The sequence below is a fragment of the Oncorhynchus mykiss genome, chromosome 1, assembly GCF_013265735.2.
Source record: "Oncorhynchus mykiss isolate Arlee chromosome 1, USDA_OmykA_1.1, whole genome shotgun sequence".
In the NCBI taxonomy this organism is placed as follows: domain Eukaryota; kingdom Metazoa; phylum Chordata; class Actinopteri; order Salmoniformes; family Salmonidae; genus Oncorhynchus; species Oncorhynchus mykiss.
The window spans coordinates 66382426-66394820 of record NC_048565.1 but is presented as its reverse complement, the minus strand read 5'-3'; the positions used below and the strand labels follow the sequence as shown (position 1 = coordinate 66394820).

The window sequence follows — 12395 nt, the reverse complement described above, 5'->3', positions numbered from 1 at the left end:
CCTGCCTTTTAAGCATTCTAGTACAGTTAAATAGTTGAAACAAGGTGTCATATGTTCAGTTAGGAACAGATTGTTTAATAACTTGTAATTGATAGAAATGACAACCATGAATGTATTTTATTAGCACAACAGATATTCATGACACAAATAGTTTAGCTGCCCCCCATTACGAAGATGGTTAAGTTTTTTGTGGCTCTTCTCACTATCCAATCTTGACTCTATGGAGAAACTTAAATCTGCTTTGAAAGAAATATTGGTTGCAACTAAAATGCAGTTCATCATTTTAGCTTTAACTGCTTGAAAATATGACTGTCTCTAGGCTGTCCTGAACTGCTATAAATGGCACAACTTCAGCTATTCAAATGTGCTCAGCTGACTTGACTAGTAAAATGAGAGCAAATTTACAACACATCTCATCTTTCATTTAGGAAATAAAAATAAATAAACAAAAGAACAAAACTGCTTAGTTTTAAATGAAATGAAAATCTTGACCTATACCAGCCATGAAAAAACAACCGTGACTATAGATGACTGGGCTACAATATGACTGCCCGTTTACAATTGTAACATTTGGGGGAGGTTTTTCTTCACAAAGAGGACCTGCTCGAGAGAGTCCGTTTCTTTTTCCGTCTACAATGTGTGAAGCTGCACTGAAAAGGTGCTCACTGTCCGCACTAGTACAGGGAAGCACCAAGATGCTTGTTACTTCTCCAGTATCCAAGTGCATCTTCATTCCTGGTAATAGTAGGTTCTGTCAGGTATGCTAGTATCTGCAAATAATGAGAAAGGGGGTTAGTACATTAAATACAACATATTGCATTATTCCTACATTCCAAAGTATCATTAGGCATAGATCAACATTGGCAAATGATGGCCGATGTAGTAACAGAAAATGACAATACAACGCGTCTCACACACACACACGCACACACTGACCAAAAAGTTATTTTGTTGGAATTTCCGTATGTCCCCATTACCAGAAAAACAATCAAAACCAATTTCTTTCAATTGCTGTGCTGTTTTGTTGTTCAGTCGTTTCATTCTCAAGCAGGATTTCATCATGCATGTCAAGCAGGGAAGTTTCAGCTCTGTCTGTCCGTGGCTTCTTCCGTCGCGGGTCCTCTTCCTTGGTGCGCATTGTCACTGTCCGTTTCCATCTTGTCCAGAGGTGTATGTAACATTTCACATAAACCCTGTTTTTTTTGTTTTTTTGTCTGCATCGAAGCAGCGGTCCTTGTACCTAGCATCGAGCATGGTGGTGAGACAGTAAAGAGGCTCAGAGAATACCACTGAATCTCTTGTTCACAGCCTCTACTAGAGTACTTTTGCAAGTTTTAACCGCACGGTCTGTGTCGGCAGTGTTGTTGAGCAGGTGTTTCAATGCCATGGGAGAGGGGTATCACTCGTCTGCTGCCGACGTAGTTGATGAGCTTATTTCTCTAATCAGTTGTTCGAATGGAGCTCGGAGTGTGTTCATGTTTTCAATGAGAGTCCACTGGTTTGTACTGATTGTTGCAGGTAACTCATAGTCGGCTGCGTACGCGCCAAGTTCTCGTTTTTGTTCCAGCAGGCTCTCCGTCATGTAAAAAGTACTGTTCCATCTGGTGGAAATGTCTTGCTTAAGCCTTTTCGTTTTTACTCTAAGCTGTTCCTGTATTGCTTGCAGCCGGCTACATGCTAGCTGTGAGTGTTTTAAAATGACCCACTATCTTCCTACCTGTTGCCACTGTCAGATATGCTGCGTTGGTCCAAAACACCTTCGTTCACAGCCAGTTGCAGCATGTGTGCTATGCATGGAAAACTGGTGACTCTGCATTCTTCCAAAGCCTTTGTCATGTGCATTATCAGGTAGCACAGTGTGTACTTTGTTCCAAACATGTTCTCAAATGCCTTTGAAATGGCAGCAGCGGTATGAGAACCAGCACATTCTTGAGTATGCAATACGACTTTCCTCAGTACGAAGTCCTCGTCGACCCACTATGCTGTCAGACTCCGAATCCTCATGGGGCTGACATCGCTGGTCCAAATGTCAGTCGTGAAGCTAATGGCAGTGACGCTCATGGATGTGCGTTTCAGCAATACTGTGTAACTCCGGTAGGGCAACATCTAAAAAATATTGCCTACTTGGTAGTGTGTACCGGGGCTCGAGGTGCTCGACCAGTCGACGAAAGCCAACATCATCCACGACAGAGAACGGTTGATTGTCAAGGCCATTATCTTGGCGTTAATTGATTTCGCATTTGAGTTGTCTCACTGAAATGTTCTTACTCTTTCAAATGACTGCTCGACTTGAACGTGTTTAGTTGTTGGAAGTGTAGTTTTTTTCTTCTGCTTTTGTTCTAAGTAGTCGCTGAACATCTGGGGGGGATGCACTTTCAAATGAGTAATTAGGTTTGTGGTATTGAATGATTTCACTTTCTCCCCTCGGGAAATAATAGCAGCACAAACATTGCTTATGGCCTTTTTGTTTTCTTCCTTTGACACTTGAAAAATAGATCCACACAGCAGACATTGTGGGCGAGGTTAGGAATGCTGTTGCACGTGTAGCGCTGTATTTTTCGTTGCATCATTACGTCATCTACCTACGTTATATAGGTATGCACGTCATCTACCTATGTTATATAGGTATGCACGTCATCTACCTACGTTATATAGGTATGCACGTCATCTACCTACGTTATACGTATGCACGTCAGTTTTGACATCGGTTTGGCACATCAGCGTTAAACTAGACATAGAGCCGATGTTGGTATTTTCTAGCTAATATCGTCCGATTCCGATATGCTTAACAATATATCGTGCATCCCTAGCAGGTAGGGTTAGCTAGCACTAGTCGGCTGGCTGTACATCCTCAAACGCGGAGCACAATTGGCCTAGCGTCATCCGGGTTTGGATGGTCTAGGCCGTCATTGTAACTAAGAATTTGTTCTTAGCTGGCTTGCCTAGTTAAGTAAAATGTAAAAGATATTGAGCAATATATTTGGAACATTACAATAAAATCGTGGTATCCTATCGCAATATATATAGAATTGTGAGAATCGCAGTACATATTGCATCGGCACCCAAGTATCGTGATAATATCGTATCGTGAGGTCCTTGGCAATTCCCAGCCATACTTCATATGTGTGTAATCATTCTCTTGTATCTTCTGCTATACAGGGAAGGAAATCGGTGCGCTTTGGCGACTTCGCGTTCTGTGAGCAGGCCAAGTCAGTCATTGTGGTGAGTAGCCTGGTCTGGGGAGCTGGATGTATCTCCATTGAAATTGTCATGAGATGACGGATGCTCACATCCCACCGCAGCCACCAATTAAACCCATGTTATTTTACAGTAATTTTTCATGAGTGTGTTAATCTGTGTGTGTGCGTCTGCAGAGGAACACGAGTCGTCAGTCGAAGCCCTTGAGGGTCCAGGTAATGCACTCATCGGTGGTGGCTCACCAGTGCTTTGCTCTCAAAGCCCTCCACTGGCTGGGCCACGTCATAGGATACTCAGGTCAGCCTCCTTCCTCTTTCCAAGCTGCATGTGAAGTATGTCTAACTGCCGTTGGATTGTACACTCCGTATCCTCTTGAAATATAAAGAATTTAACCTGTAATCTTTTTTTTATTTTGTATTATTCCGCTTCATAAGTGGTTTATTGGATGAAAAATACGTTTTGGTCACGTCAGTCTTTACTTTTGCTATCCTTGTGTGTGTCTGCCCGAGGCCCATTGACAGAACTTGTGTATGATGTGTGTGTAGACGCTCTGAGGAGGATCCTGTGTCAGGTGGGCCTGGAGAGAGGGCCAGAGGGAGAGAACTCCTCCCTGGTGGACACACTCATGCTCTGTGACTCCAAGATGTGGAAAGGTAAGGAGGAGGAAATGCGACCTTTTAGTTTTAGTTCTCCTGCCAGGGTTAGGGACAATTACATTTAAATTCAACTCAATAATTGAAAAATCCTCATCGAAAAGAAATGGCAAATGTCTATTTACTTTGAGATTTGATTGAATTGGGATGGCATTGACTGACCCCCCCCCCCCCCACCCCACCCTGTCTCCTGCAATGCACATAAAACATAAACAGCCTTTCTGTGAGTACAGTTCTAAGTAATACCTGTTTTCCACTCCAGGGGCCAGGAATGTCTACCACCAGCTCTTTATGAGCAGCCTTCTCATGGACCTCAAATACAAGAAGCTATTTGCTATCCAGTTTGCAAAAGTAAGCCTCTTCTTTTGTCCCTTGATTTGAAGGACCAGTATGGCCACCTAATGTAACACAGCTATGTGGAAAGTCACAGTGCATTCTGCATTAGAAGCACTGGAGGCGCTATTGTGAACCTGCGTCTCCAGCTGGCCCCCTTTTTAATGAGGAACTAATGTGTCAACATACATCAGCAGGGGCGAGGACTCAATCCTGATCTACATGCATTTGTAGTCGGAAGTTTACATACACTTTAGCCAAGTACATTTAAACTCCAGTTTTTCACAGTTCCTGACATTTAATCCTAGTAACAATTCCCTGTTTTAGGTCAGTTAGGATTACTACTTTATTTTAAGAATGTGAAATGTCGGAATAATAGTAGAGTGATCTATTTCAGCTTTTATTTCTTTCGTCACATTCCCAGTGGGTCTGAAGTTTACATACACTCAATTAGTATTTGGTTGCATTGCCTTTAAATGTTTTACTTGGGTCAAATGTTTCAGGTAGCCTTCCACAAGCTTCCCACAATAAGTTGGGTGAATTTTGGCCCATTCCTCCTGACAGAGCTGGTGTAACTGAGTCAGGTTTGTGGGCCTCCTTGCTCACACACGCTTTTTCAGTTCTGAACACGCATTTTCTATAGGATTGAGGTCAGGGCTTTGTGATGGCCACTCCAATACCTTGTCTTTGTTGTCCTTAAGCCATTTTGCCACAACTTTGGAAGTATGCTTGGGGTCATTGTCCATTTGGAAAACCCATTTGCAACCAAGCTTTAACTTACTGACTTATGTCTTGAGATGTTGCTTCAATATATCCACATACTTTCCCCCCCTCATGATGCCATCTATTTTGTGAAGTGCATCAGTCCCTCCTGCAGCAAAGCACCCCCACAACATGATGCTGCCACCCCTGTGCTTCACGGTTGGGATGGTGTTCTTCGACTTGCAAGCCTCCCCCTTTTTCCTCCAAACATAGCGATGGTCATTATGGCCAAGCAGTTCAATTTTTGTTTAATCAGACCAGAGGACATTTCTCCAAAATGTAAAATCTTTGTCCCCATGTGCAGTTGCAAACTGTGGCTTTTCAGGTTATGTCGATATAGGACTCGTTTTACTGTGGATATAAATACTTTTGTACCTGTTTCCTCCAGCATCTTCACAAGGTTCTTTGCTGTTGTTCTGGGATTGATTCTCACTTTTCGCACCAAAGTATCTCTAGGAGACTGAACGCGTCTCCTTCCTGAGCGGTATGATGGCTGTGTGGTCCCATGGTGTTTATACTTGCGTACTATTGTTTGTACAGATGAACGTGGTACCTTCAGGCATTTGGAAATTGCTCCCAAGGATGAACCTGATTGTGTTGTCAATTAGCAGCTTCTAAGCTTCTAAAGCCATGACATCATTTTCTGGAATTTTCCAAGCTGTTTAAAGGCACAGTCAACTTAGTGTATGTTAACTTCTGACCCACTGGAATTGTGATTTAAGTGAAATAATCTGCCTGTAAACAATTGTTGGAAAAATGACTTGTGCCCTGCACAAAGTAGATGTCCTAACCGACTTGCCAAAACTATAGTTTGTTAACAATACATTTGTGGAGTGGTTGAAACACTTAGGATGGAGTCATTAAAACTAGTTTATGTAAACTTCTGACTTCAACTGTAAGTGCTAGCTCAATGTAAATGTATGGTGTAGCTATTGCAGGGAATTGGACACTGTCTTGAATTAAAGTTTGATATAACGGAAGACTGTATTGTGTGAATGTGTTGACACAAAGCCTCAATGGGGGCACTAACTACATCACATCCTTTAACCAGTCCTCCTGGGTGGCTTTCCTCTTAGCCTTCTTGGCGTGTAACTCAGGCCCACACACTCCCGGTCCCTGTCTGACCCCAAAGGCTGCTCTGCTCTCACACACACACACACACTCGGAGCCAAGGCTCTACAGGTCTCCTGAGCTGAACATGAGAGCATAGATATATGCGCTCACTGGGTGGCATGAGCTAAGATAGGCTGCTCAAAATCTTACGTGGAGGAGTATTTAACCCTAACTTTGATTGGACACAATTGGTCTGATGCTCTTCTGGGATTCTATGTCTATGCTTTCAGAGACCTGGGTGGTCAAGGGCAGGAGGGCTTCAGAAGCTAAACGGGGAGAAGGATGAAGTTGCCCGTAGACACTGATCTGAGGTCCGTTTTGCTTTCCTCCTCCCAAATGGTTAAGGTTTTTCGATTTGGGGAGTAAGCTGATCCTAGATCTGTGTCTAGGGGTTACTTCTCCCTGGAACTTAGAAATTAATTTTGGGGGGGGGTTGAGGAGAGGAAAAGGGGCCCACGCCCTTTGACCAGGAGGTGAATGTCCCCCTTGTCGTTTAGAATTACCGGCGCCTCCAGACAGATTTTATGGAGGATGATCACGAGCGTGTAGTGTCAGTGACCTCTCTGTCAGTTCAGCTCTTCACCGTCCCCACCATGGTGAGTAACCCCAACCCCACGCCTGACCACACACCTCTCAACACACACACCTTCTCTTCTTCTCTTGTCTTCCCCATGCCAACACCATTAGAATTATGAGCGCTTGCAGAGCGACTATGTGAAAGATGACCACGACAGGGAGTTCTCAGTCACTGACCTCTCCGTGCAAATGTTCACAGTGCCCTCGCTGGTGAGTACGGGCGGCAGGGTCGGGGTGAGATAAGATAGTACCATCCGAGATGGGACGCATGCTGACAACCTCAGGGATCTTAGACTTAGAATGGATGATGTCACGTCCATAGAGAGAAAGTATGGCCATCTAAGTCAGGGGTTCCCAAACTTTTTCACTCGGGGGAGGGGGGCCCTTCCAGCATTGGGAAACATCCCTCCCCTTCTGCGCGCGCTCACACACGTCTATTTCTGTGGGCACAAGCACTGTTCATGACACAAACTGTTCACACCTCTTTTTGGTGGAGAGAATTTTGGAAGTTTTTAACGCTTATTTCCTGCAATTCTACACATTTTGTCATGGGGTGCATAGACATTTTGCCATTTTAAAAGCACTTTTTCTTGCCATGTCTAATGTGTATTCAAAATCAATTGGCTAAAAACATTAGCTGACATGGGCTAGTTGATCTGGACATTTTTGACAAGTTATAAATAGCTCTCAAAGGTATGCAACGACTGACCTGACAAGAGGAACTGATGATGACTACCCAATTTCGAAATTGCACCTTGTGCATTCTACTATTAACATTTTCAAGAGTAAGTTTAAAGCTGGACTAGGGCTGTGGCAGTCATTAAATTTTGTCATGATATGAAGAAAATGTTCTCTATTTCACAAGAACAGAAATTGTCCTGATCTGGCTATGCCATTTGGCTGTGGGCTACACTAGTTCATTTAGCAGACAAGATTTGCTTGGAATTCCGTGGCAATATATTATAGTATGAGGATATTTTCTCCAAGCGATTTGAGGGAGCGCGCACATGCGGTTCTTCTGTGTTGAGCAGTAAACAAAGAAATAGTTACTCTTATGAAAAGCTGCATGAAACTTCAAATTTCGATGTTAGAAGAACTGACCCCATTTAGCCTACTTTTCGTCAGCCAATGAGTACGAGTAGGCCTAATGAACAGCAAAAGCACCAGCCTGTGTCAAATACTATCCCCCATAGTACAAGAGTACCTATTCTATTGTCCTTCAGTGCAAGAAATTTATATTCCGAACGTGGGATGTGATAGATCCCAAATTAATACAACCACTAGCATCACAAAAACTTTTAAAAGCAATGAGGCTGATTCAACAGATCAGAATGTTTAGCTTAAAATGTTGATAAACCATTAGGCTATTTCTTCACATTGAGAGCATCAATGCGCACACGGTAGTAGGTTATAAGCGGGAATGTTCCAAAATACAATCAATTAGCGGCAAACCGCTGTTCTCAAGTGACCGGAAATGTGATTATGCATGTAATGCTTAATTATAAAGGTGAAAATTATCTTCCCCAAACTTGAAACTCACGTGCCGCCTATGTATGCCACTTTACAAAACATATAGGCCTATGGGCTAGGCTACATGAGGTGTGGGACTGATTTGAGAAAGTCGACAAAGGCATGCTCTGTTTCTTGCCTTACTGCACACAAGCTGGGCATCATTCACAAGTGTTAATATATCGTTCATAAGTGATAGGCTAATATTGTCACCAATCAAACTATTCTTAATTTAATGTTGTCTTTGCATATACAGAATAGTATATATGTGTGAAATTAGTTTTGATTTAGAACGGACCATGATCATGCACCTGTCTCGGAACAGGGGGCATGGGAAATAATAAAAGATGCACTTAAATAGTACTCTGTTCCCATGGTTCATTTTCATGCCAGCCAGGTAGGTGATGCTCCTTTTGTAAACTAAGTAGTGTGCTTAATATTAGGAAAGTTGAAAAATAAATATAGTAGGCCTAGTCTTTAGAAAGCTGATGGGCTCCTCCTCTTTTTAATAGAGGCCATCAACTGTTTTCTCATGCAATTGCATAGCCTAGAGAAATGTTGAGCAGCATCAAAGCTTGGAGAAGCCTATTCGATTTACCATGACTAAAAGGCCACATGGAATTTGACTGTGGTCATGACTCGTGACTGTGGCGGTAATACGATCATCGTAACAGCCCTAAACCGGACTGAGTTCCCCGCCGACCCCACAGTTTGGGAACCACTGATCTAAATCATGAGTGTCATCTTAGTTCTGTTCCGAATAGCTCCATTCTCAACATTGATTCTTTGAAAAGGGTGTGGCATGCTATACTGACGTTAGATTTTGTGATTTTTCTTAACGACATTATCCAGTCAGCATCCCATTTCATGTCGTAATAACTATACCCATGTCATAGAAAATTTTAAAGAATCGTATGCTATTCCAATTGTATGCTGTAGTGTAATTTAAAGTAACTGTCCAGTGTTTTCAGATTTCAATCACCTATAATTAATACAAATATGAGTGTACATGGTTTTCCTTCTAGAAAATGGTAATGAAGTATGTTTTTTTTTAAAGTAGCATTTCTGTGTTGGATTGGTCTGGGTGTATACCGGTTATTAAAAATATTCACCCGAGTAGACTACTGATTGGCCAGCTGCTCCTCCTCAGGAAGATGGCATCCTCCTCTGAAGAAATGGCAAGCATTTTTTTAAATGGTCTGTTTGAGATACAATGTATCCTTTGGCCACATAGGAGTGAGTATAGGATGAGTCCCCAACATTATTTGGGTATGAGTTAATAACAGAACATTAACTTTTAAAAAGTGCAATTTCCACTGGACAGTTACTTTCAGGCTGTAGAATATTGTCACATTTTTACATAGATTTGCTTAGATTGTGTGTAGTAAGGATTTGACTCCAGAATGACTCCTGCTACTTGAGGCCCCCTGAACCTCTTCCTTTCCCCGGCCCAGGCGCGCATGCTGATAACAGAGGAGAACCTGATGACCACAATCATCAGGACTTTTGTGGACCACCTGCGCCATCGTGACCTGCAGGGCCGCTTCCAGTTTGAGCGCTACACCGCCCAGCAGGCCTTCAAGTTCCGCCGCGTACAGAGCCTCATTGGAGACCTCAAGTAAGATGCATGTGTGCGCACACACACACACCCTGGGCAATATAACAGTGTGTGTAGATTAGTTGTGTGAGTGTTATACAAAGCCAGCATACTGACCACTGTGGAGTGTGTTCTGAATGGGTTGTAAACGATGTTGCTGTGTGTGCGCAGATACGTCCTCATCAGTCGGCCCACAGAGTGGAGTGACCAACTCAGGGAGAAGTTCCTGGAGGGACTCGACACCTTCCTGGAGCTGTTCAAGTGCATGCAGGTAAGGACAGGTCACCTTGTAGTGGTGGTAGGAGACATAGGGAGTTCCTACAACCCCACTGGGCATGATTGAGACTGCGCAGCACTTTGGAACAGAACAAATAAGATGGTTGGTTGCCTAGTTAGCCTGCAGGAAAACGTACTTTCACCCACACAGTTCCTTCACACCAGAGCAGATGGAGGAAATTAGAGTAATTAGATCCATCCCATGTCTCTAGTTAATTTGGGGTAGTGTTGAACAGCATCTGTGCTTTCTGTCTTTCCCACCTCAGGGCATGGACCCTGTGGTGAGGCAGGTGGGCCAGCACATAGAGATGGAGCCTGAGTGGGAGGCAGCCTTCACCCTGCAGATGAAGCTCACACATATCATCTCCATGATGCAGGAGTGGTGTGCCACAGATGTGAGTGACTGGACAAATACGTGTGTGTGTGAGCGCGCTCATATGCACATGAATGTACACACGCTCGCTTTCTCTCACAAACTCACATTCTCAAACGCTCGCTCACACAAACACGCAGCTGCCTTCTCTCACCTGTGGTCCTATTGTTTCTTCCCCTGTGTGTGTGTGTGTGCGTGCGTGCGTGCGTGCGCGCACAGGAACGTGTGCTGATTGAAGCCTATAAGAAGTGCCTAACAGCCCTTACACACTGCCACAGTGGCTTCACCGATGGAGAGCAGCCAATCACACTGAGCATGTGTGGACATTCTGTGGACACCATCCGTTACTGCGTGTCTCAGGAGAAAGTCAGCATCCACCTGCCTGTTTCCCGCTTACTTGCAGGTAGGACACACACACACACACACACACACACAGCTGAATGACAGACCACTAATGCTTTGAAATTGATGAAGAGTCAGCACATTGTTAACATGGTCACTGCTGGTTTTCTGTTTAGGTCTCCACGTTCTCCTCAGTAAGATGGAGGTGGCCTACAGATTCCCTGAGCAGCTTCCACTGGTAAGCATGCAGGAGTGTCTCTGTGCACGGTTGGAACATGTTCAGCTTACCTTTTAGTAAATGTGTGTGTCTTCTAACAAGTCTCTCGTATGGTCCACAGAGTGAGCTGAGCCCCCCCATGCTGATTGAACACCCCCTTCGCTGCCTGGTCCTCTGTGCCCAAGTGCACGCTGGGATGTGGAGGAGAAATGGCTTCTCATTGGTGAATCAGGTAAAATCGCCCCGTCCGCCACCGTATTGCCTTTCTTCCCCCTGCGCTGTATACCAGAACTCTAACATGTGGTGTGTGTGTGTTGCTCTTCTCTTGGTGTTTATAATGAAGAGAGCTCATAGTGTACTCTGGTTGCAGATCTACTACTACCACAATGTCAAGTGCAGAGTGGAGATGTTTGACAAGGACCTTATCATGCTGCAGGTCGGTTTGTTTCAGCTAACAACCTAATGACTCTTAACGGTCAACAACGTGGCTTACAGGCTTGAACAAGTTTGTGTGTGTACGTCTACGTTTGTGTTTACTCCAGGCTGGAGCGTCCATGATGGATCCCAACCACTTCCTGATGATAGTCCTGAGCCGCTTCGAGCTCTACCACATCTTCAGCTCCGCCGACTGCAGGAAGAGCTACAACAGGGAGAACACCAACAAGGTCTGCTCTCTCACTCACAATGACAACTTCCTTTTGGCTTTTTTTTACTCCGTTTGCACTCCGTTTTGGTGTGTGTGTGTCAATCTCTGACTGACCTGACTCTCTACGTCTCTGTTAGGACGTGGTCCAGCAGAACAACACTCTAATAGAGGAGATGCTGCATCTCATCATGATGGTTGTGGGTGAGTGCCCCACGATCCTTCCGCTCACTAGGACTTGTTGCCTGTGTGTTTCATCATGTTGTTTGTGTGCTCGGAGCCTCTGTTTGACTTGTTTCCTTATGTTAACGACGGCGGTGGTAGTACCTGATGGGTATGTGCGTTTGTCTCAGGTGAGCGTTTTGAGGCTGGCGTCGGCCAGGTGGAAGGCTGTGACGAGATCAAGCGGGAGATCATTCACCAGCTGTGTATCAGACCCATGGCCCACAGCGAGCTGGTCAAGGCCCTGCCTGAGAACGTAAGGCTCTGCTTTCTGCCCCTTTCTCTTCCGTCTTTACATCTCCCGCTCTCTTGCTATCTATTTCTCTATCTTAGTCTATCTATTAGCAAGTGTTCAAGTTCTCCATCACTGGGATGTATGAGATTTGAGTAAAAAGGTTTGTTTTTTGGGGGGGGGGTTATTATTTTGGGTTTAAAAAACACTCCAGGCCACACTTGAATGTCTAAAACAATAGAAAGTATGTAGAAACTGCCCTTATTTTCTGGGCCGCAAATGATTCTGACAAACCGATCGGTCTTTTTTTTTTAAAGTCTGTACGGACAAAAGTTTTCTAGACAATCTG

At 44.1% G+C, this 12395-nt stretch overlaps 1 protein-coding gene across 3 annotated transcripts in view; it reads left to right on the top strand.

Moving 5' to 3' along the window:
* Positions 1–12395, top strand: part of ubr2 (ubiquitin protein ligase E3 component n-recognin 2) — a 40872-nt gene that overhangs the window by 7249 nt on the left and 21228 nt on the right. The window contains exons 7-21 of one of the 3 annotated variants that reach the window (XM_036983038.1): positions 3160–3222; positions 3375–3495; positions 3744–3851; positions 4114–4202; positions 6747–6845; positions 9599–9762; positions 9913–10012; positions 10284–10412; positions 10610–10793; positions 10909–10970; positions 11071–11181; positions 11320–11385; positions 11492–11614; positions 11733–11796; positions 11946–12070. In XM_036983038.1, the coding sequence (XP_036838933.1) occupies positions 3160–3222; positions 3375–3495; positions 3744–3851; positions 4114–4202; positions 6747–6845; positions 9599–9762; positions 9913–10012; positions 10284–10412; positions 10610–10793; positions 10909–10970; positions 11071–11181; positions 11320–11385; positions 11492–11614; positions 11733–11796; positions 11946–12070 (1608 nt within the window). Of the gene's footprint in view, positions 1–3159; positions 3223–3374; positions 3496–3743; positions 3852–4113; positions 4203–6556; positions 6656–6746; positions 6846–9598; positions 9763–9912; positions 10013–10283; positions 10413–10609; positions 10794–10908; positions 10971–11070; positions 11182–11319; positions 11386–11491; positions 11615–11732; positions 11797–11945; positions 12071–12395 lie in introns of all 3 variants that reach the window. The other 2 variants (XM_036983031.1, XM_036983041.1) reach the window with 2 other exon arrangements.